Genomic DNA, 25198 nt, shown 5'->3' with positions numbered 1-25198 from the left:
ACATTTTTCATCCCTCCTTACCTATCTCAGATCGCTTCTGTGTCAAGTTCCAACTTTACATGTCTACAACGTCAGTATTACAGAAGTGCCACCCTCCCCTCCCCGCAGCATGTTCTCACTCCCTGCCGCTTGGTACAGGCTGGAGAGAAGCAGGAAATGCTTTCCTCAAGCATTGCTGCTCCTCCTGCCTCTGCAGCATCCCCAGCCCCCATCACCCTGAGGAGCAAGGACCAGAGAGGTAAAAACCCACCCTGCTGCCACTTGGGTCAGTGAACCAGACTCCTAATACTAAGCTAGTTTTGATTTATGCAAATCCTCTGCAATTCCCCTTAAGCCCTGACAGCAGGTATGCTCAGAACAGCGTCATAAAATACCTCCTAGATTGGGACCACATTACTTCATGCAATGTTTGTTGCTCAGACAGCACGAGGTCATTTGTAGTGTTTGCTAAAATGATTACACTCACAGATTGTGAGGAATTACAGGGGAGCTGCTTAAATTTAAAACATGACTTGACAAGAACATTTGGAACCAATACTGAATGATTGCTAGTACATACCAAGCGAACTTCCCAAATTCTGCAGAGGGGACATGGCTTTATTTTGAGGGGACATTTTATGCATCTCCTTGCTCAGTACTATGAGCCATCACTCCTTTTTCTGTAAGCCTATTTAAGCAGAGGTATCACTAAAGACTTTAAATTCATATTAAAAGCTGAAGTGCTCACAAAGCTATGTAAAAGGACATTTTAAATGAGAAACAATGCTTTCAAAGAGGCAAGAAGAGCAAGTTTGCTTACCGTAAACGGTGTTTTCCGTACGCGGAGGCGGGCGGGTCAGCATGGCTAATTCATCTGCTCTCTACGGAAAACACCGTTTACGGTAAGCAAACTTGCTCTTTTCACGTAGATAAGCAGCTGAATTAGCCATGCTGTCTGGGAGTCCCCAGCTGACATATTGAGCAGGTAATGTGTATTAATGAAAAAAAAATGTTTTTTAATTTATTTTTTTTTTGCTCAATACGATGAAACATAGCGGACAGTTCCTATGAAGGCTGTAATTACATGGAATCTGTGCTCTTCTGAAGGATAGTCCTCCCCACCAGGGCATCATTCGCCATTTATCTAAACAATCGTGGGATGTGAAGCGATGATCATGTCGCCGCTTTACATAAGTCTATGATAGGAACTTGATGTAGAGAGGCGATCAAGGCTGCCATGGCATACACCTGATTGCGCCTTAGGTGTTTCAGATAAAGTTTGCGACCTTTGCTGGTAACAAAACTGTATACAGTGCAATATCCATGTGGATAAAGTTCTTTTTGTGACAGGACGCCCTGGAGCGTTTGGATTAAAAGACAGAAAGAGTTGTGAAGGTTGGTCAGGGGAAACCGTGCGCCTTTTGTAGTACGCTAGTGCACGTTTGCAGTCTAAAGTGTGTAATTTCTTCTCATTAGCGTTAGCATGAGGTTTAGGATGAAATATGGGCAAGGTGATGGTCATTCGGTACTTAAGGTCAATTTTGCGAGATGCTGGAGGAATTGTCAAGGGAGTATCCCAAGATTTCTCCATTAAAGCTGTCAAAGCCGTGTGTTGTGGTAGAGCCACTGGCTCAGCTGGCATATCTACAATTTTTAGGATGCCTAACATCTCTTGATCTGGTAGCCTCTTGGTCTGTACGTTGAGGAATTGTCCTGCCTTTTCTACGAATTGAGAATAGGTAAGATCCTCTGGAGGCGAAGAAGGCTCTGGAGGTATGTCATCATGGTCCGATGGGTAACCAGTGGATGGATCCGGAGAGGCATCATCTAAGTTAGACACTGGGGAGGTTGGAGCGTCCCTTGGTGGTGGAGGAATCTTTAATGATTGTTCTGGAACTGCTTTTGGTATGGAAGATTGCAGTTTTGGAGGCAAAGCAGATTTCTCTATTGATTCCAGAAACTGAGTCAGAAGAGACGTAATTTGAGATACTGCTTGTTGCGCCAACCCTGTCGTAGGCTGGTCTGGTGGGGGCCTGACGACGGGAGGAAGAATTGGTGGATCTTCTATCGGTGAAGGAGGATCTGCTTTAGAGTCATATGAAAACTGAGACAGTGTCCCAGGTGAATGTGGTGACTCGTCCGATAGAACAATCGGAGATGCTGGTTGAAGGGTAGTCATCTCTTGTGGTGGTGAAACATTGTGTCCTTTGAGACCTGAACGATGCTTCTTAGGTGGTATCTGCATTGAATGAGTCGATACATAGTCGAAAAATTCAATTAAAGGTGGATGCACTGACAGTATATCACTTTCCTGCGTCGATGGCCCCGTGCGTCAATGCTTCATGCACCGGAGCTTTGATGCGCCAACACAAGCGTCAGGGAAGCAGGCAGCCACGATGCTCCCGACATCTCCCCCGCACTGAAAGCCAAAGTTTGGCTAGTGCAGTCTGGTCAATGGCCTGACTTGGGGGGCTCAACTGAAGAGGACCTCTGCTTCAGGAGGGGCCGTTTCTTCGATGTTGGAGCTGGCACTGATCTGACAGAGACTTCTGAAGAGGCATAAGAGCCCGAAGTCCTGGATCTCAGCTCTTGTTGTCGCTGTCTCAGGTCCTGAGGGGACATCTGCTTGCAGGCTTCACAATTCTGCTGATCGTGGGATCCCAAGCAGAAGTGGCAGGAGAGGTGGCTATCTGAAGTCAACATTAACTTGCCACAGGAACAAAATTTGAAGCCTGGACGAGGCATTTCTGTGACAGATTTAAATGCTGGTTCACCTGTGGTGATTTTTAACAAATTTATAAACATTTAAAGACTTTTTTCCTCACAGAATAAATTTTCTCTGGAGAAAGAGCTCCGCGTGCCCTAACGGTCTCGTGGAAAAAAAACTGACTGAGAAGCCTGAGGTAATCCTGTCAGGATACAGGAGGGAGCACCTAGCTGAAAGACTTTGAGAGACTTAGAGAGCTCCGCCACCTAGTGGCACGGAGGACGTACCCAGACAGCATGGCTAATTCAGCTGCTTATCTACGTGAAAATAAGGCATTCATCTGCACCACAGAAGGCATCCAGAATTAGCTGAATTTCTACCAGTGATTTTTGTTGGCTTTGTAACCGGTTGCTTTTTTCATTGGAAACATTTTTTTGGCATGCACAGAATGCAGTGTCAACCACCAAATAAGTTTTGATCTATTCCCTCAAGTTCTCTCATCTACCCTCTGATTCTTTCCTCTCTTCTAGTGCCACCTCCTCCCTCCCAACATCCTGCCTACTACACCATCTTTCTCCACGTCTCTCTCACAAACTAACCTGATACAGTTTAGTTTAGAAAAAAACCCCAAAGCGTTGCGTGCCTAGTAGTTGCGGCTACAACAGAAAGCGCAGTGGCAGAAGCAGAGAAAATAGCATTGGCTAGCCTGGATGAGCAGCTTCCGGGATAGCACAGCAATATGAACCTTAGGCTGGCAGAAGGCGGCATCTTTTCATTCCACAGCATGGCCTGGATTATTTAAAACAAAGATCCTGAACATGCTTTATTTTGGAGTTTTGCTTTTCTAAACATAATATTACAATACAAATCCCCAATGAAAGCACAGCAACAGACTGCATTCATTTTCAAATTATTCCCGGTTCTGCACATTGTTTCTGATCCTCGAACGATACACATTCACTCAGAGCTGTCAGATGACTTCAGGTTACTGGGAATAGGGTGAGCTAGGCCTGCATGAACTTGTAGTCAGAACTTCTTTAGACAAGAAGTTCCACAATTCCACATGTGCAACAGGCAAACCAGGGTGGAGTCTGCTTGTCCCAGAGGATTTGAAGCCATCCTAGAACTATCATTCAAGTTCAGTATTTATGCTAAATACATATATTAAACAATACTTCATTTCCACTCTGTTTTCTTTTCATCCACTGCCTCATACACAATGTTCTCAGTAATTATTTACTGAGAAAACAGAAAAGGTATTTCCACCCCACTAGGGTGGTCATGGTTTTTCTGCTTGCCTAGATCTATTTACAGACAGCCTGTACAATTGCTCAGTTTATTTTAAAAAGGTTACATATGAAACACAGCCCTAGAAAATGTGCCCCAAGCTGGCTGTGTGCTGTAAGATAGGTTTCCTGATGACTAAGTCTGCCAGCTTTGATTAGAGCCCTAAGCAATGATTTCTTTTGTCCTGCATCATTGCTTTTAAATCTAATTTATATCTACAAAACTACCATCAACAGAAACACTGACTTACCAGCCCATCGGTCCCATAGTCTCAGCTCTGGTTTTCCCACGTTTAGCCTCCTTAAGAAGCTCCTCCACTGCTTTCCTTAACATAAGAAATAAAATTGCAACATTTAGTATAAAAGTCAACTTTTAAATTATATTATAAACAAAACATTACTTATGATAAATATGAACAGGACTTATGTGTGCATGGGCCAGGAATATTTAGTAAACTTGGACACCAAACAATTTTATTTTATTTTTTAAAGGAATCAGGGAAACATTTTTCCCCCTATGTTATGTGCTTTTTATTACTCACCATCTTATTTTGCTCTCTCCAGTTTGCCTCTCCTTCAACCCACCAGCCAGCCCACCAAGGTGCCACCTCTCGTTTGTGCAGGCAGGGAGCAGTCTCAGTCCCCAGCTGCAGATGCCATTGTTTAGGAGCCAAGGTGACCTGGCGCCTAGACGTTTTCTACCCATCTGTGTTTATCTGAAAGCTCAGGTATTATGTCACGCGCGACAACCATATACAGTGTTAAATCATTTGTGACACTTTTACTACAGCATAAGGCTATAGTGGAACTGCAGGAGAATAATTTCAAGAAATTTAGAAAATGACAGTATTAAAATTTCGGAAAGAAAGTATCATGCTATCATCTCAAAAACAAAATTACTTAAGAGAGAATAAGTAAAGTAACTAGAGAAGAAACTTTTATTAACTAGGGCATGAAATTTCAGGTTTAAGTGCACTAGTCCAAAAAACCAAACAAACAAAAAAAATAAGTTATACCCAGACTGACTTCTTCTCCCTTTCAGCTTCCTCTCCTTAGGCCAGTCAGCAATAGAATGATACAGGGAAAAAAAAGTGAGCATGCACGTGGCTTCTTCTCCAGTACACCACACCAACTGTGTTGTTTTCTTTCTAAACAGGTGTATGAGGGGACAAGGAGCAGCAGCCACCATAGCAGTGAATGGGACTGCTCTACTGCTAGCTTATTGCTGCCATGCTCTCTGCGTAGGGTATTGGGGAGAGGGGAAGTGGAGAAGCAGAAACTGTTTGGGATGGGACAGTCACTGCTAGGTCGCACCTACTTCTCCTTTACCTTGCCTTGGAGAGGAAGTGGGGTGAGAAAAGTGCTGGCACAATGTACTTTGAGCCATGTCACCAATCATGAATTTCTGGTCACCAATTTCATGCCCTAATTAGACTAATGAACATTTAAAGATGTACATTTTCAGGACTACTAAAATTCCTTCCTCAGGCTACATTAAAATTAGTAATAGGTACTACTACTTTCTAGTTAACTTTCAGTGGACTCCATAGCATACAGAGGATAGTTTTCTTTTATTTCCTCCCTAAACAAAGAGGATCAAGTCCAACTCCATCAATCTAGATACTTCTAACAAGGTATGCAATATACTGGTGGAAAGTAAAATTGGAAAGCATTGCACATTATCCACAGAGTGATTCTTTTCATGCATATCCTCCTCCATCAATGCACTGAAAAATTAAACAAGAGATACCCAAAGTGATAGAGCATTTTACATTGCAACCTACAGAATTCTAACTCTCCTCCCATTCTGCACCTCTGCTGATACAAACACATCCCACTGGTAAGCAATAAACAACTGAGGGGAGGATCGAGTGACAGTTGTGCATTTCTCCCACCCTGTTAGTTTCATTGGCCACAGAAAAACTTATTCCAGGATCCCACTTGCTATGAAAGCCTTCCTGCTTCTCATGTCATAAAAAAACAAATACAGATTTGGAGTGTTTGAATATTTGTATTTATCTATTATTCTCTCTCTTATCAGAGTACAGGATTAGTTGAGCAATTTGCATACATGTTTTCATATTATAACAGGGTACCTAAGCATAGCATAAATACAGATATACAAAAATAAATATCTAGAAAATGAACTGCTATATAACTGGGTATGAGGTAGAAATCTGGCATACTAGGATAATCATAGGGTTCTTCGATAGGTGGGCCTAAAGATGAGGAAGCCGGTGTTAGTGGCTAAGAGCTTGGTGAAAGACAGCTCTTTACCTTACAGCAGCATGTCAGTACATCTAGTTAACCTGGCCTGTGTGGGGAAAGAGTACAAGGCATGAATAAGGCAGCATGCTTAGAGGTTACACGCAATCTGGAATCTTAACGGGCAGGGAGTTTTAGGACGGCCCCTTTTTTGGATCAAACACTATTAGAGGGTTTGTAGGGAGACAGGCGATCCATAAGATAGGTTGGGCCCTGGACATTCAGTACTGCAGTGGGGGGCTGGTTAACACTGTAGGTTTCAGAGCATTGAGCTAATGTATATTCAGCAGCTGCAGTCAGATAACATCTGTGCCACTGCATTTCACACTAACTGTAGACGTTTTAGGAGGTTTTGAGGGAGACCTGCGTAGAGAGTTCTGCAGTAGTCTAGTCTGTAAACAACAAATGCATATATCAGGGTGGCTAGGTTGTCCCCCATCCACGTAAGATTTTAGCTGCTTTAGTCGCTGAAGGTGATAAGAGCCATTCCTTGCAACTGAGGTGATTTGAGTTTCCATGTTTTTAGTTTGGTATCCAGGATGACATCAATACTTTGGATCTCAGATTTTACTGAGTGAGGGGTGTCATTCAGTGTCAGTTTTAAGACTTTGAAAGGCATAGATGTAGTGTGTTAATACCTCAGTTATGTTGCGGTTGAGTTCACTAGATGTGCCCATTTCCAGATCTCTGCATGTTGGAGAAATTACTTACCTAATAATTTCATTTTCCTTGGAGTACACAGATGGACTCAGGACCAATGGGTTTATGCTCCCCTGCCACCAGATGGAGCAAGCAGACGTCACAGTATACATAACCCCGTAGATGTCCCCAGCCTGCCAGTATTCTCTTCAAAAGCAACTGTGGACAGACTAGCAAAAAACGATTAAAAACTGATAACCAGAACTGTACTTAACCAACCATTAACACTGAACTCACATAAGATTCTAGGTACCCCAAGCTAGGGACTGGATGAACACTTACCAGTAATCCCTTGGGACCCAGAGCCCTAAAGGAGGACTATTGACACACACTCATGCGGCACCCGAGAGCAGGAAGCTGAGTCCATCTGTCTACACTAAGGAAAACGAAATTATCAGGTAATTTCTCCATTTCCTAGCCTGTAGACAGATGGACTTAGGACCAGTAGGATATAACAAAGCTACTCCCCAAAAGGGTGAGAGGCTGCCCGCGGTCCAGTCATCATCACACGTGCAAAGGCTGCATCCTCCCGGGCCTGCACATCCAGACAATAAAACCTGGAAAAAGTGTGTAAGGAGGACCACGTCACAGCTCAGCAGATATTGACGGGAGAGAACAGACTAATTTCCACTCATGACACTGCCTGAGCCCTTGTGGAATGAGCTTTGACCTGAGTAGGCAATGGCTTTCCAGCATCCACATACGCAGCCGTGATCACCTCCTTAATCCAATGAGATATGGTAGCCCGCGATGCCGGAGCACCCTGCTTACTCCTGCCACGAAGAACAAACAGGTGATCCGTCTTTCGAAAAGACTCAGAGACCTCCAAATACCGCACGACAAAGATGCTTAACATCCAAGGAGCACAAAAGGCGAAACTCATCCACAACCCTGACCTTATCCAGGGATTGAAAGGAGATGGACCGATTTAAATGAAAGTCCGAGACTACTTTGGACAAGAAGGATGGAACTGTACATAGCAGTAATGCCCCCGGAGTCACCAGAAGGAACAGCTCCTGACAAGACAATGTCTGCAGCTCAGAAATCCGATGCGCAGAACATATAGCCACCAGGAACACAGTCTTCAAAGTCAACAACCGCAAGGAAAGGTTACGCAGTGGTCAGAACGTAATGCCCACCAAAAAGTCCAGCACTAAATTAAGGCTCCACAATGGAACTGGTAACCTCAAGGGAGGTCTAAGGTGCTTCAACTCCCTTCAAAAAATGGGCCACAACAGGATGAGACGACAAGGAAACACAATTCACCAGGCCTCTGAAACAGGCAAGAGCCGCAACCTGCGCCTTCAAGGAATTTAGGGCCAAGCCTTTATTCAATCCATCCTGCAAAAAGTCTAGAATGAGAGGGATCTTAACTGAACGAGGAAGAACACCCTGCTCCTCATACCAGGCCTAAAAAAAAACCTCTCCAAACCCACATATAAGTTAAGGAAGTGGAGAATTTGCGAGTGTGGAGTAAAGTGCCAATCACAGCACAGGAATAACCATGCTTTAATAGGCGAGCCCTCTCAAGGACCAAACCGTAAGACAGAATAGAGTCAGATCCTTGTGAAGAACTGGACCCTGCTGAAGCAGATCCATGTGCGGCAGAAGATGAAGGGGGGGCCTCCACCACGAGTAGTTGCAAATCCACCAGAAGTACTAGCTCCCTGTGGCCTTCGATCTTGCAAATTATCCTGCCCAGCAAGGGCCACGGAGGAAAGGCATAAAGCAATCTGTCTTCTGGCCAGAACTGTACGACAGTGTCTATTTCCAAAAACCACAGATCTCTCCTGCGACTGTAGAAGCGAGGAACCTTCGCATTTCGAGAAGTCGCCAGGTCTAGGAACAGAAGGTCCCAGCAATCCACAATCAAACGCTTTGGCTAACAACACCCACTCTCCTGGGTCCAGACTCTACCTGCTGAGAAAGTCTACTCTTACGTTGTCTTTTCCTACAATGTGAGAGGCCGAGAACATCTGCAAATGAAACTTCTGCCCATTCCATCAGCTGGTCTATTTACTGCAACACTTGCTGGCTCTTGGTTCCTCCCTGGCGATTGATATAGGCCACCGTTGTTGCGTTGTCCAACATCATGCCAACCGCTCGATTCCGCAGCCTATGGCTGAACTGCAAGCATGCCAGCCGTACCGCCTGGGCCTCCAGGCTATTGATGTGCTAGCGGGACTCTTCAGCATTCCAGATTCCTCTTTTTGCAAGGCCGCCGCTATCACCACCATAATTTTGGAAAATGTTCTGGGAGCGGTGGCGAGACCAAAAGGCAGCACCTGAAACGGATGACGACGCCCCAACACCACAAAGCGTAGAAAGTGTTGGTGTTCCAGTCGGATGGGAATATGAAGGTAAGCCTCTGACAAATCCAAGGTCGTCAGAAATTCATCCATCTGTACTGCCATTATTACAGAGCATAAGGTTTCCATTTGAAAATGAGTCACCTTTCCAGTGATGGTTGCCCCTCTTAACATCCAGGATGGGATGAAGGGAGCCCTCCTTGGGCACAACACAATAAATGGAATATAGCCCAATACTTTCTTGAGATGTGGGCACCGGAACCACAGCTCTCAGTCTCAGGAGCCTTTGAAGCGTGAACTCCACTGCCTGTTTCTTCTGTAGGGAGTGGCAAGGGGACACCATGAGCATGTCCCCAAGGAATACTGAAAAATTCCAGTTCATACCCTTTGCGTATCACCTCCAAGACCCACTGGTCCGAAGTGATCTCGACCCACCTCCGATAAGAGAAAGACGTTCCCCTATTTTCTGTTCCAGAAGATGGGTCGGCAAACCTTCATTGGGAAGCTCAGGAAGGTCCATCACCTGAGCCTATTCCTCTCTTCGGCTGCCAGGGACGAAAATGCCTGGCACCCCGGAAACGACCCCTCATACCAAAGGGGCACTGTAACTGTTTCTTATCCTCCATCAACCGAGACACCAGAGACTCGCCCCACTTACTGGCCAGCTTCTCCAATTCACTCTCAAACAAGAGTGAGCCTTTAAAGGGCATCTTGGTAAGATTGGCTTTGGAAGCTGTGTCAGCTGACCAATTTCGCAACCAGAGTTAATGTCTGGCCGCTATCACCGATGCCACAGCCTGCGTCTGCTAAAAAGACGGCAGTAGGCTCCATAACCACTCTGGAATTCCTTCCAGACTCCTCAACCTCCTAAGAAAGGAGCAGACAAGTTCTCGTCACTAGGGCGCAACAGGAGGCAATCAGTAAAGTCATCGCCACTGCCTCAAAGGCTTGCTTAAGAATAGCCTCAATCCTTCTATCATGTATATCCTTCAAGGCTGCTCCTGCCTCCTCGGGAATAGTCGTCCGCTTAGACATGGCACATCCCAGAGCATTAACTTTGGGAAAATGCAAACGCTCTCTCACAGCCGCATCCAGGGTGAACAGGCCTTCCAATGTCCGATCCCCTTTAAAATTTGCCACTAGGGTATCCCATTCCTGATCAATCAATTCCTGGATGGCATCCATCACCTGATGAAAGTGATGAGAGGCGTTTGAAATAAAGTGTTCTGCACAGCCATTGGGCATTCTATTGTGGATTTAAGTTGAGTGATTTGATTCCAAGTTGCTCCTGATGCAGGCGCGACGCCGCCGAAACGCCATGGCGTCGGGCATTTGAAGAAGTATTAGAAAACTACAGAGAGAGGAATTTGGATACGTTATGCCATATAGGAAGGAATGTGGATCCGGGTATGAAAAGGAGGTTTGATATATATGGGACTTTTCAAGTGAAAATCTTTTCCTGCACATAAGTAGAAAGTCTTTTGGTGTTAGATAAATAAGGATGTTTTGATATATTTTTTGAAAAAAATGGATGCATTTTTAATAGAGGTTTAGGGGAGTGTCGGGGATTTGTAGGGAGATGTGTATGGATAGTGTGAATGAATAAATGAAATGTGAAAATACTATGAAATTATTTTTTTAATTTTCAATTTGAAATATGAAATAAAATCAATTAAATAATATAAGATTGTGTAAGGTTTGATAAAGTAAAGTTTCCTAGTTGTTTTGGCATTTACCATTCTTCTGGTTAGTAACAAGTGAAACCATTTTAAGGCTGGGCCCTTGATACCAATGTCTGAAAGGCTATTCATTAGGATATTGTGGTTGATGGTGATGGGAAAAAAAACCGTAGAATTAGGGTGATGGGCTTTCCTGCACCAGAGGCCATGGGGACATCATCCAGAAGAGCAAAGAAACTGTTTCCATACTGTGGCCTTTCCTGAAGCCTGATTGGAATTTGCCAAAAAGATATCCTTCCTCCAACAGGGTCTGGAGCGACCATGTTGGCCAGGAATGAGGTTGTGATAATGGGCTTGAAGCAGTCTAAGATCTTTGGGTCTGGTGGGAGGGGGTGGGGGGGGGGGGGGGAAGTACTTTCTTGAGGTGTGGATGAACAGTGATCTTCTTTAGATTGGCTGACATAACACCCTTAGTTAAAGAATGGTTCACCAACTAGGCAAACCAGCTGGACAGACTAAACCTGTCCACTTTTTCTAGTTTGGGAGGACAAAGGTCAAAGTTGTTGGTTGATGAGTTGAGGTAAAAAAGGATTATTTCCTAAATAGTCCAATATGGCTAATACTATAATATTCTACAGATATTTCAAATTATTTTTTGACAAAAGGATAAGGCTACTTGAATACTCACATGGATCTTACATTCTACTTCGAGAAAAACAATCTTGGTGGAAAATGCCTAACTTTACCTAAATGTTTCCATGCTGGAATCAGGGTCTGAGATTTAATCTAGTTAGAATTTCCAGAAACATTAGATCCTTAGATAAAAGACTTATCTGAAGAAAGCCCTCCAAAATCAGTTGCCAAGTTTCCAATGACAATCCATAACCTGGAGCTGGTGACCAGAGCAGCATAAATGAAGGAAGACAGATTGTACCTACACAAATTAGGAACTTTGGAACAAGTACTGTCTCCACGGTGGTCCTGCTGCCTTCCTGAAGCCAGAACTGGGAGTAGAAAGCAGAAATACCACCATGGAAAGGTAAGGATGTGTGTGCACATACTCATTCTTACAGTGCGTACCATTAGCAACCTTTAGCCATGTGAGCTAGGGAAGAGATTAATGCTTGTGAGAGAAGGAGGAAGATAAAGCAGGGACAGGTGATGGTCAGGAGGGACAAAGGGGAAGATGGAGAATTGTTGCTCAAGAGATGGAAGGTTGAAAATCAAAGGCAGGATGAGAGTGCTTAGATGCTATTGAGAGTCATAAGGAAGAGATGAAGGACTTGCTGGACTAAATGGGGTTGAGAGATAGGAAAAGGTGGAGAAAGCAAGCAAGAAGGTGAAAGAGCATGAGCCAGGAAAAGAAGGGATATGAAAAGGAGAGATGGGTTAGAGACAGAGGGTAGGTGTAAGATGAAGACAGGCATGAGGAGAAGTGAAAAGGTGATGGAGAGCCAGAACAGAAACAAAGGGCAAAATGAGATATGAGAGAGATAATGTTGACAAGAGGTAGAATGGAGGGAAAGGGTATGAGACTTCTACATACCCAAAAGATAGTCAAGAAATATAATAAGTCAGTCAAATAAATCAAGGTATCACCTTATATACTTTGTTTTTGTTAACCTTTATTTCTGTTTGTTCAAACACACCAGTGATAATTCATCATTAATGTAGCAAAAATGGAGAAACTGATGCTACTTATGTCAGAGAGTGAGCATTCAGTCTGCCCAATTATGTCTACACTGCTAAGGATACATCCCAACTGCCGGCTAAGAGATATAACCATCTGCAAGATTTCTCATTATCCAGAACAGACTTTTTTGTTTTTCTCCTTCGTACTGCAGAAAAGTATATAAGATCATCACTTAGTTCCCTCCAACGTCTAGCTTTCCTATGACTAACCACAAAACTCTAATCTAAATAGGCAGTAATACTAGCATGGCCATTTGGCTCTTGCCCAAACATCAGGCCTCCTATAGCCATCTAAACAAACTCAGCTACACAAGTGTCTATATTTCCACTAAGACTTCAAGTTATTAAAGCCTGGAATATAGATCCAACTGCTAGTTGATTCTACCATCGCAGAATATCAGACATCCCAGCCACATGGATGCCTGTGTTACCACTAGATTAATACAAAATGTAAAAAAAATCCTATTTGTCTCACATTCTGACAGCTCCAACACCTGTGGGTTAATCAGGCAAGTACAGCACTATGAACACTTAAATACTTGATGCTAGTTCATGCTTTCTGCTCTCTCCATTTTTAGTAACTGATGGTCCTCTGTGCTTATCCCATGACCTCTTAAATTGTTACTGTTTAAACTGCCACCACCCTCCCAGGAGGGCACTCCACTCTTCCACCACCCTTTCTGTGAAAAAGGTTAAATCATTCTTACCCTGCTAGACCAATCATTACATACTGGATTTCCCTTCTAAACAGCTGATGAAGTCAGAAGACAGACTTCTTTTATGACTTCACTCTGGGCTATAAGAGAGGTATGATCTGGATCCAATCCAGTAACTAATTGACATAGCACTGTGACCAATTCCCCCCTTACTGTAAATAAAAATATCATAGGGCCCACAAGTCTGCTCCGAGTGAGCAAAAGGTACAAGTATCAAAATACCAGGCACTTTTAGGGATATAGGAAATGTGTCTCGTAAATGATCCTTCCTAACCCTGTATTCCTGGGTAAGTTCTGAACTAATCTAAAAAGACTCAAGGAAAGAAAATCATCAGGCAAGAATAATTTAACTTTCTTTTTTTTTCCTTCTAGACCAGTTGTCATGTATGGGAATTACAAAAGCTAATCCTTGCTGGGATGGGAGGAAGATAGGGCTGCCTTGGTAATTCCTGCCCCAAAGGCAGCATCTGCCTTTGCCTTGTCCAACCTGTAATGCTTACCAAAAGAATGCAAGGATGACCAGGCAGCTGCCTTACAAATTTCCTCCAGGGAGTCAGTGTCTGCCTCTGCCCAAGATGATGCTTGTGCCCTTGAAGAATGAGCCCGGAGCACTGCCTGGGTCTGTTTACTTGATAGTAAGTAAGTTGATGCAATTGTTTCCCTAATTCACCTGGCTATGGTAGCCTTAGAGGCTGCCTCCCTCTTCAAGGCACCGCCAAACAAGACAAATAGCCTATCGTTTTCCTAAAGGCATTTGTCACTTTCATATATCTCAGCAAAATCCGATGTATGTCTAATAGGTGTAGACTCCTGTTCTTCCCCTGACAGTTCCCACTACTGAAGGTTGGAAGGGATACCACCTAATTTATAAGAAATGCAGAGATCACCTTGGATAGGAATGATGGAACTGGCCAAAAGGTGATCGAATCCTGCGAAAATACTAATTAAGGATTCCTGCAAGATAGGGCCTGCAGTTCTGAGATGCACCTGGCTGAGCAGATTTACACAAGGAAGAAGCATTCAGTGACAAGTTCTTAATATATATTTGCTTTAGTGGCTTGAAGGGCGGTTTGACTAAAGCTCTTAGCACCAGAATGAGGTCCCACTGGGTGGAACGGTAGCCTGATGTGTTTTACCCCTTTAAGAAAAAATCCTATATCTGAGTGTGCTGCTACTGATGTATCTTTAATTTGGCCCCTAAAACATGCAATGGCTGCAACTTGGATCTTCAAGGACCTGAGACCAGACCTATGTCCAGACCCACTTGTAGGAAATCTAATATAAGAACATGCCATACTGGGTCAGACCAAGGGTCCATCAAGCCCAGCATCCTGTTTCCAACAGTGGCCAATTCAGACCATAAGAACCTGGCAAGTACCCAAAACCTAAGTCTATTCCATGTTACTGATGCTAGTAATAGCAGTGGCTATTTTCTAAGTCAACTTAATAGCAGGTAATGGACTTCTCCCCCAAGAACTTATCCAATCCTTTTTTTAAACACAGCTACACTAACTGCACTAACCACATCCTCTGGCAACAAATTCCAGAGTTTAATTGTGCGCTGAGTGAAAAAGAACTTTCTCCGATTAGTTTTAAATGTGCCACATGCTAACTTCATGGAGTGCCCTCTAGTCTACTATCTGAAAGAGTAAATAACCGATTCACATTTACCCATTCTAGACCTCTCATGATTTTAAACACCTCTATCATATCCCCCCTCAGCCGCCTCTTCTCTAAGGAGAATGAAAACTTTGGTACCAAGCAGATCGAACTCTTGCCAAACCCTGACTTAAATCAGAGAGGTAGAAAACTTCTGCACTTTCAACATACTTGAGAACACAGAGGCAGAGAATCCTCTTACGCAGGTGCGCCCTCTCATAGGATAAGCCATATGAGAGAATGCAGATGGATCTTCCATCAGTACTGGATCTTGCAGAAAAGACCCCACTCCTTGGTAGAGCCAGAGGGGCTCCATTCAGCAGACTCACCAAGCCCACATACCAGAGGCTCTTTGGCCAATCTGGGGCTACTAGAATGACCAAGAATGGATGGTGTTCCACCTTCTTTGTTGTCCTGCCTATTAGTGGCTATGGTGGGAAGACACTGGGCTGAGCCTTGGCCATGGACATAAGGATGCATCTACTCCCCTAGGTACCAGCTCCACCCTGCAGCTGAAAATACATTGGCCTTGGTGTTAGCATGTGCCACCATTAGGTCCACACATGGGGGGGGCCCCCCAGTGGCTTAATATTCTTTGAAAAGCCTCTGGCCCCAGTGTCTATTCTCCAGGTCCCACCTGTTCCTGCTGAGGTAGTCAGCTTGCAGGTTCTTCTTTTCTGCTATGTAGGCAGCCAAGAGCTGGAAAAGATGCTTCTCTGCCCACTCGGGCATCTCTGTCTCCTGTGCTAACAAGAGGCTATGAGTGTGCCCTTGATATAAGCTACAGCTGTGGCATTGCCTGACTGAACCCTAACTGCCTTTCCTCTTACTGGGGGACGGAAGTGCCACACCACCACCCTGATGGCTCGTTTCCAACCTGTTTATTGAATAAGTTACTTCCTGTCCTGCCCTGTGTCCTTAGGCCAGCTGTACTTGGCAATGGGCATCCTACCACCTCAGGCTGGCATCCATTGTGACCACCACTCAGTTGGGGGGGGGGGGGTGTTCCAGGGCTATTTTCTTCTGGAGATTTACAAGTTGTGCCCACCAATCCAGGCTGCTGTTGATCCCACAGGGATCGGGAGCTGGCTCTGGCAGTCCTGGGAGGGGAGGTGAGCATTGTGCAAGCAGAGTCTGCACATGGGCTCTGGTCCATAGAACCGGGTCCAGCAATGATGCCATAAGACCTAGAAGATGGAGGTAATTCCACGCTCTGGGAGCTTCCTGCACTTGAAACATTAACATCTGGCCTATTAGTTTGGACATTCTGGTAGAAGCCAGGAACACTTATCCCTGTTCTGTATCGAAGTGGGCTCCTAGAAACTCCTGTGTTTGTGACAAGTCTAGACTGCTCTTTGAGAAGTTTACCACCCAGCCTAACTGATGAAGGAGGTGCAGCACTTTTTCGGAATCTTGTCTGCCCTCCTGAGCCAACCTGGCTCTAATGTGCCAATCATCCAAATATAGATGTAGCATAATGCCCTACACTTGATAGGGCTACCGCCACTATCACCATGACTTCAGTAAAGGCCCTGGGGGCTGTTGCCAGACCAAGGGACAAAGCTTGAAACTGAAAATGCTCACCCATCACGCAGAACCTCAATAGGTTCTGTGAGGCTGCCGGAAGGAAATGGGGAAGTAAGCCTCTGCTAGGTCCAGGAATGATGGATATTCTCTTGGTCTAACTGATGCTATCACAGATCAAGAGTCTCCATTCAAAAATGGGGTACGTGTGAATACTTGTTGACCCCTTTGAGGTCCAACACTGGACAGAAGGATCCATGATACATAAAACCATTCATCAACACTCCCCACTCGACTTACAAATCCCTTTCCAAAAGTATAACTCCTCCAGACCAACCAGAGACGCACTCAGAGGATCCCTCCAAGTACCCCCAGCCAAAACTACTAAACACATCACTCTAAGAGATCGGGCCTTCTCAACAGCCGGCCCCCTTTTATGGAACTCCATCCCACCAGACCTCAGACAAGAACCCAGCCTCCCAATCTTCAGGAAAAGACTTAAGACCTGGCTGTTCAAAAAAGCATTCCCGGACACTGATTAACCCTTGCAGCCTGTTGAACTACCTCCCATTGTAAAAATGTTAATTTAATGTAAATATCTTTATCTAATGTTACCCTCTCCCTTTCTTCTCTACTCCCAGTTCTAGTACCTTGTTATTTGTAACTGCTTCCTCCTCACTAATAGGTTACTCATTTGTTCTTTGTATACCCCTGTTCTATGTAAACCGGCATGATGTGATTGTATCATGAATGCCGGTATATAAAAATTTTAAATAAATAAAATAAATAAAATAAATGAAATAAATTAAGTGCCATGACACTAGTATAATTGCTTGTAGGTGCTGCAATTTCATTAATGTCCCCTTGACCGCCTCTCTTTTGAGAGGGGAGGCACATGGAAAGATTACAAAGACCTCTGGGACAATTTTTGTGCACTCTGGGACATATCCCCTTTGCAAAATGTCCAGGAACCATTGGTCTGAAGTGATTTGGGTCCACTGTGTAATACCTCAGCAGGCACCTTCCTAGTGGACTCTTCCTCTATGGACACCCACTGGGAATCATTGCACTGAATAGTTGCCATCTGTAGCTGCAAGTAGCTCTGCCTTCACCTGAAAGGACTAGCCCTTACTTTGAGCATTCAAAGAGAGCCACTTTGCAATTTTATATCTGTACAAATCTTAGAAGCAGTGAGTCCTGAAACTCTGTGCCTCTGTGCTAGTCCTATCCTCAGGAAGTCTCTGGAGTTTTGATTCCCTTAGGGCCTTCAACAATTTTTCTAGGTCCTCTTCAAAAAAGGTAATTTACAAAGATGCAGCTCTGATGCTGAGTCTACTGCCCAACTGTACAGCTATAGAAGCCTTCTGATCCCTACTCCTGAGGCCAGAGCCCTAGAGGACATTCTTATTAGGTTATACATATTAGCCACAAAATGCTATGACTGATTCCAGATGGGTTATTTCTGGGAGGTGCAGGTTCCAAAGGGCAGCTCAGGCCACATAGCCCCCACAAATGGAGGCCTGCAGGGCCATTGCATTTGTTGTAAAGAATTGTTTAAGAGTTGCCTCTATTTTTCTATCTTGGTGATTATTTAGCACAGACATCCCTTCTACGGGAATGGTCATCGTCTGTGTGACTGCAGCAACCAGTGAATCGATGCAAGGGATTTTTAGGAGGCTGTTCTTTTCCTCCAGTGGCTGGGGGTAAATCTTACTCCGAGTTCTTCCCCCTTTTAATTCAGGGACATTCCATTCCATAATAAACATAAGCTTGGGTGCTTTCTATTGCCCTGGAGAAAAGGATTCCCCTCAACCGATTCTTTAGTAAAGCATTTAACATCCCCAATGCATCAATCATGCTAGGAATAAGGGCCGTCAGATCCTCTTTCCAGAATAAGTGGATTATAGTGGCATTGTCCTCGGAGAATTCTTCTTCCTGTGAATCTTCTGGAAAACACTGGGGAGAGTCCACCCCAGACCATGAAGCTACCTTAGAAACATAAGTGCTTGAATGTCCTGTAGGGGGAGGTTCTGAGCCTACCCTAGGCCTCTTGGCTGCTGCCACTAGAGGGCAAAAGATGTTCCTAGGGGATTCAGATGTCCCTGGTTCTGAAGGACTGTGCAACCACTGGGGCTACCACATACCAGGGTTTCAAAGGGAAAAGGGTTTATTCCCAACCCCAATCCCCACAAGACCAGGGCTGTCCTTGTTCCAATGGCAGCAGCCCTGGATCGACCAGGGAGTCTGATCCATGTTACTGTTGCTAGTAATAGCAGTGGCTATTTTCTAAGTCTACTTAATAGCAGGTAATGGACTTCTTCTCCAAGAACTTATCCAAACCTTTATTTAACCAAGCTACACTAACCACATCCTCTGGCAAAAATTTCCAGAGCTTAATTGTGCTTTGAGTGAAAAAGAATTTTCTCCAATTAGTTTTAAATGTGCTACTTGCTAACTTCATGAAGTGCCCCCTAGTCCTCCTATTATCCGAAAGAGTAAATAATCAATTCACCTTTACCCATTCTAGAGCTCTCATGATTTTAAAGATCTTTCTCGGTAGCTGGACCCATTTTATGGAATTCCCTTCCCAATCCTCTTCGTTTAATTTCAAATTCTTCCCATTTCAAAAAATCACTTAAAACCCATCTTTTTCAATTAGCATTTAAAACACTTACTCCAGAACAAACATAAAGTCTTCTCCACCACCTCATTTACAGCCACTATCATTCTTTTTCATTTCATTCCCCCCCCCCCCCTTTTTTTTCCCATTTTGTTCCCTAGTTTCGGTCTTACTTTGTCACTTTTCTACCTTCCTCTCCTTCCCCCCTCCCTTCCATATTAATAGCAAGTTCCACGGCAACAGTTTTACTTTTATTTACTTTAGTAAATATTTGTTTATTTCTAGCTAGAATTTATTCCAGCTATTAATTAATTTTATGTACTTTTAATTTTATTTATTACCTTTTTCTATAATTTTATTTTATTCTTTTTTATTTTATTACTCTTTCCAATGTAAACCACTTTGACAAAAACAAATTTTATAAAGTGGTATATAAATTCTTTTAAATAAATAAAATAAATCTCTATCATATCCCCCTCAGCAGTTTCTTCTCCAAGCTGAACAGCCCTCACCTCTTTAGCCTTTCCTCATCCCCTTTATCATTTTGGTCGCCCTTCTCTGTACCTTCTCCAGTGCAGCTATATCTTTTTTGAGATGCAGTGACCAGAATTGTACACAGAATTCAAGGTGCGATCTTACCACGAGCGATACAGAGGCATTATGACATTTTCCGTTTTATTCACCATTCCCTTCCTAATAATTCCTAACATTCTGTTTGCTTTTTTGAATGCCGCAGCACACTGAACCGATGATTTCAATGTGTTATCCACTATGACACCTAGATCTCTTTCCTGGGTGGTAACTCCTAATATGGAACCTAATATCATGTAACTACAGCATGGGTTATTTTTCCCTATATGTATCACCTTGCACTTGTCCACATTAAATTTCATCTGCCATTTGAATGCCCAATCATCCAGTCTCGCAAGGTCCTCCTGCAATTTATCACAATTCGCTTGTGATTTAACTACTCTGAATAATTTTGTATCATCTGCAAATTTGATAACCTCACTCGTATTCCTTTCCATACATCTCATAACATTCTTAATCAATTAAAAGCTTCTCTAAATAATATGGCTTTGAGCATTTTCCTAAAAGATTTAAAATCATGAAGTGGGTGCAATTCTTTGGATAAGTCATTTCAGAGTTTAGGCCCTATAACTAAAAGTGCATGATTTCTAGTCTCTTGTAATCAGGCTTCCTTTACTGTCAGGATCTCCAGAAGATGTTGGTTAGAGGAGTGTAACAAACAGGACAAACATACTTGTTAAACTGGATAATCAATTCTTAAAGATTTAAAAACCAAGACTAGAGCTTTAAATCTTACATGTTACAAAACTGGTAACCAAAGTAATTGTTTACCAGTTTTTGTTACCAGGCAAACTGAGTTTTGCAATAACTGCAGAATCCACATATGTTCTGCAATTATTGTACAAAAATTCACTGTGTATTATTCATGTGTGTGAATACTTTGAAACTTCCAGTTCATACCTGCTCAGCTTAATTGTATAAAAAAAGATTTTTAACCATCTGCTACTGCACAGAATATGAAACTATGGATATTTTCCTTTTGAAGTCAGTCAAGTAGTAGAGCCATCATTTGGACATGTGGGGACTCTGTGCAATATCTACCTATTGGGAAGAGGCCTGTGCGTGCAACCAGTGCAAACAGCTTCTGTCAGAGAATGAGTATAATCTCTAGGAGCTAAAGCAGGAGACCTGGAGATGCTAAGGCAGAGAGAGAGAAGGTCTTCAAGGACATAGTAAAGCAGTCCTACCTCCGCTTTGGCAACCCATGCGCTGCTTTGCAGGCGTAAGGTGACCAGAAAGGAAAGCATCAGCAACATAGTATGGCAGGAAATGATCCTCCAGCTGGGACCTGTCTTCCAGGCAATGTGTTATCATCTTGAATCAAGGATGAATCCTCAAGGGTATATATGCCCAGGGGAATAGGACTAGTACTGCTACTACTATTATTTATTTGATTATTAAGAATATAGATAGCTCAGTGGCTGGGCCAAGAGGATCTCTTAGTAACTTGTCTGCCTGTTGCAAAGCTAATGGATCTTATGTGGCACCAGAGAGGTGGGGTAGAAAATTTTCAAAAAAAGAAAATTCTCATGCTTTATTCTTCTTTGGAAAATGTTACTTTTCTAAAAACTGTTTCACAAAATTCATCAGTAACAATGAATGGATATCAATGCAATATTAGGCAAGCTTGCCATTTTCAAAGTTGTAATTGTTTGTATGGACTACAGGACACTCCAAACTAGCTGATAACAGATTTAAACACACGTTTAAAGTTTTTTTTTCAGTCAATACCTAATTAAAATGTGGAGTTTGTTGATGGTGGATGTGGCCAATGCCAATAATAAAGCAAAGTTTTAAAAAGGTTTGGACAAGCTTCTGAAGGACAGGTCCATTAACAATTATTAATGAGGTATGCTTAGGGATGCAACCTGAGAACTGTGTGAACAAGAGGGAACAGATCTGTCCATTTGGATCTACTGGATACTTTTTCCCCAGTGATCTGGATTGGACACTGGGCTCAATGGACCTATTATGGCCTCTCTTATGTTGTTATAAACTGGGTGTTCACTATGCTGCAAACCTTAGCTACCATTTCTTGGAACTTAAGGAAAATCTTGGATATTCAGGTGGTTAAGATGGCCAAGGTACATTCTTGTCACACTCCTGCAGCATATAAAAAAAAAAAGTGGTGCATTTTGTTACTGCAATTAACTGGAAAGCATTGTAACTAATCATTGCTATAAGAAGGCTCTTGACCTCCTGTAATAATGAGAGGCAAAGTGATATACTGTATAATTGTTCTATTGGAAAATATAAGACAAATAATTAAACTATATTTGGGTAAAATTTCAATGTAGCCAGTCAAACACTGGCAGTTAACAAGCATAGCCAGACACCAAGAGCATGCTAGGATAGGGGATACACCCAGTGCAGATAAAAGTAACAAATAACAAAAAATTCCAAACATAAAATAAGTAGTTATTTTTTCTCTAACTAAACTGCTGGTAAGTTCTAGATCCTAATTTTGGTGGAATTTTACCACAGATGAACACTTTTGCAAAGCTCAGCAGGGGGTGAAAAATTCAGGGTAAGCATCTGGTTTGGTGCATGTAACCAAAACAAAAACACTTCTTTTTTGACTTTCACTGCATAGCAGTTTAAGCCATTCCAGCTTTTATTATGAATTTAGACATGTAAGAATACATTTTACTTGGAAAAATACAGCCAAAGACAACCTCTACAGATATGACTAATAAAGCTCAGAATAAAAGCTGAGATGTGAAATATTATAATCGTGGAAATATATTTAGTAAACTTTAGAAAAATATATATTTTTAGGAGATAGGGAAATTCCTTCCTTTTTCTTCTTTTTTAATTTTATTCCAACATTTTTATCTTGCTCTTTTTTTATTTAGACATTTTTTACTTAAGATTTCTATGTTTGTTTCTTTTCTGAATGTTAAGCACTAGGAGTCAAATTTTAGTCACCTAGGTGACTTGGTTCAGGGATTTTTCCAGGCCTGTTTACTGTATTTCTAACTGACTTTCATTTGACTGGGATAGCTAAGATGCTATCTATTAATTGAAGCACATAACACAATATCTATAGAACAGTTAAAAACAAGCTTGCAAGCAACCACAAACCAAAATGATATCTTTAGGTCAAAACAAAACAAATAAAGAAGCTGGGTAGAGATATGACAATATTACAAGGCTAACAAATGTTTAAAGATATAAGCTTTCAAACCTAAGGTCCCTTTAGGAAGCAATTGATTTATTAACAGACATGGTTGCTTTTGCTAGTTTATTTTTGTTGGGCATCACATGCAAGTTAGACTCCATAATTTACTTTAAGGATTCAGAAATGTTATTTCTATTGGAAAGTTTCAGTTTTCCCTAAGCCTGATGGTCAGCACTGGGGTGACTGCAGGAGTACCACTGGGAAACTCTTTTACAGTGCATTATTTTGAAAGTTGCTCAAAATAAGACTGTATATGTATTACAAGGTTATAAGAATAGATCATATGAATAGTTCTTTATCATTTGGTTCTCCAACATAGTATTTTGGCGAGTGGCAGAATGAGAATATTCAGATATGTACAAAGGGACTACTGGTAGCCAAAACAAAATTAAACGTTTAACTACAAATTAAAAGACAAAATATAAAGAATGACGTCGCTTCATGGTGTTATAAAGGCTAGAGTTACTGAATTTCAGTGAGCTCAGAACATCTCTCTTTATCCAGCCTTCAAACAATTAAATGACTCCCAGACTACCAAGTATATTTTCTTTCTAAATGCATTTTATCACCGTAGATTCACCACCATACTGTAAATATGTTATATTATAACAACGATGGATCTACATTAGTCTCATGCCCTGAAAATGGCCAAATAAATACTCAGAAAAGGGAGGAAGAGGACACAGCGAAACTGACAGTTTAAGTGAGTCCCCTCTCATCCAAAACATGACTCAGAGCTGCTAAGGTCAAAGACGTATTTATATGGCAGAAGGGAACCCGTCTCCACCCGAACCCTATACTTACCGCTCCAGTGCCTCCTCATCGTCCATAATTCAAGCTCGACGGTAAAAGGCCGAATCCAAATCCCGCTAAAACAGACTAACGGGCTCCACCGGTCGCTACGCTCTGCAGGACCCCGCCAGACTTCCTGTCCCGGCAGCAGGCTGGCCACGGCACCGCCTGCCTCCCTCACCGACTTCAAGGAAATGCCAGATCCCTAGTCAGATAACTTTATTGGTAGGACAATTTTGCATAAAATGATTAAAATTAAAATAGGGAAACACATTTACAAAATAGCAATAAATTACAACAAAATTATAGGATACAGCCGCCAGCACTTCCGTTTCACAGAGAAACGGGTTGGGGTGAGGCGACGATGAGCTCGTTAGAACAGTTTCCGACCGCTTAAAGCGGGCTGGAGAGTAGGTTAGATGCTTTACTGTACTGTCACTTACTAGAATTTGACAGAGTTAAAGGGTCAGCCGATACTTTTCCAATATCCTCACAAACAGTGCATTTCTTGTGACCTGGATTGACCACTATTGGAAACAGGGTACTGGGCTTAATGGACCTTTGGTGTGGCCCCGTATGGCAAATTTATGTACTAGATTTCTGCAACCTGTCCACATTTATGTGACCTAATAGGGTGATAATCTCGCTGGCATTCGAGAGTCGGACATTTTTGCCCCTGCACTACCTTTTCTAGATCTGTATCTTATGCATACACACACCTCCACTCACCGCACTCCAGTCACTCTGAGGGTGTGCGGGCTCACGGTTTCGAATTGTTTCACACTTTTAATAGTAAGTAGCCTACGAATGCTGCCAGCTGCTTAGTGTGTTACTCGCTTTCTGCCAGATTAAGAGGAGAGTTCCCGCAGGTGCCACGGATCAGCTGTATGGTTCCTATTACGAAAGGACAGTAAAACAACCTCGGTCTAGGGGCTCTCCCCTTGCTCAGGAACGTCCCTGACTTGGCACCTAGCCTAATCAACCTCTGCTCTACAGTTCAAGCAAATTGCAGGAGGCCTACCGAGGCTCCCACAAAAGCAGCAGTGAGGAAATGACGTCACTTCCTGCCTTCACTCTCTCTCCACCCCACCCCTCCCCTCCCGGGCCCGGATTGGTGCGGGGGTGTGCCAGTCTGCTCTGCTGGCAGCACTGTGGGGGTGGGAGGTTGCCCGTAGTAACCGCTGGTTCGTAGCGAAACGGTGGAACGGAGTTTGGCTGTGGGTTGCTGGAGGAGGAAGAAGAGGAGGTTGAGGAGCTGGTGAGGGTCCGGTTTCCATTTATCCGTCCCCTCCCCTTCCCGGGGTGAGTATCTTCCTGCGTGTGTCCGGCGTGGTCTGCTTGTATGACACGGGCTGTCACCTGAGCTTTATAGGCGCCCCCGCCGCGTATAACGGTCTTCAGCTTCAGCCAGGCGGGCGGTGTCAGCTTGAGAACGCTGGGGCAGGAGGACCGCGTGTATTTACTGCAGTGAACCCCGGTGGTGATTGTGTCTCACCTGG

General features: G+C 43.2%; 2 protein-coding genes across 14 annotated transcripts in view; one reads left to right on the top strand and one right to left on the bottom strand.

The window, feature by feature from the left end:
- The window catches only part of POLR1D (RNA polymerase I and III subunit D), a 49240-nt gene extending 24496 nt beyond the window's left edge, over positions 1 to 24744 (bottom strand). Inside the window, exons 1-3 of one of the 6 annotated variants that reach the window (XM_029602600.1) lie at positions 24143 to 24744; positions 23712 to 23916; positions 4224 to 4298 (exon numbers count right to left, since the gene is read on the bottom strand). In XM_029602600.1, coding sequence (XP_029458460.1) covers positions 4224 to 4298; positions 23712 to 23737 — 101 coding nt within the window. In that variant the 5' untranslated portion in view covers positions 23738 to 23916; positions 24143 to 24744. Of the gene's footprint in view, positions 1 to 4223; positions 4299 to 4514; positions 7054 to 13832; positions 14648 to 23711; positions 23917 to 24142 lie in introns of those variants that run through there. The other 5 variants (XM_029602601.1, XM_029602599.1, XM_029602602.1 and 2 more) reach the window with 5 other exon arrangements.
- LNX2 (ligand of numb-protein X 2) overlaps positions 24474 to 25198 on the top strand; it is a 172325-nt gene continuing 171600 nt past the window's right edge. For 3 of the 8 annotated variants that reach the window (XM_029602593.1, XM_029602594.1, XM_029602595.1), the window contains exon 1: positions 24821 to 25001. The gene's annotated coding sequence lies outside the window, so the exon portion shown is untranslated. Of the gene's footprint in view, positions 24492 to 24813; positions 25002 to 25198 lie in introns of those variants that run through there. The other 5 variants (XM_029602588.1, XM_029602590.1, XM_029602591.1 and 2 more) reach the window with 4 other exon arrangements.

Source organism: Rhinatrema bivittatum, chromosome 5, assembly GCF_901001135.1.
Source record: "Rhinatrema bivittatum chromosome 5, aRhiBiv1.1, whole genome shotgun sequence".
Taxonomy (NCBI): Eukaryota; Metazoa; Chordata; class Amphibia; order Gymnophiona; family Rhinatrematidae; genus Rhinatrema; species Rhinatrema bivittatum.
The sequence above is the reverse complement of the archived record's forward strand: the minus strand, read 5'-3'. Positions and strand labels throughout refer to the sequence as shown.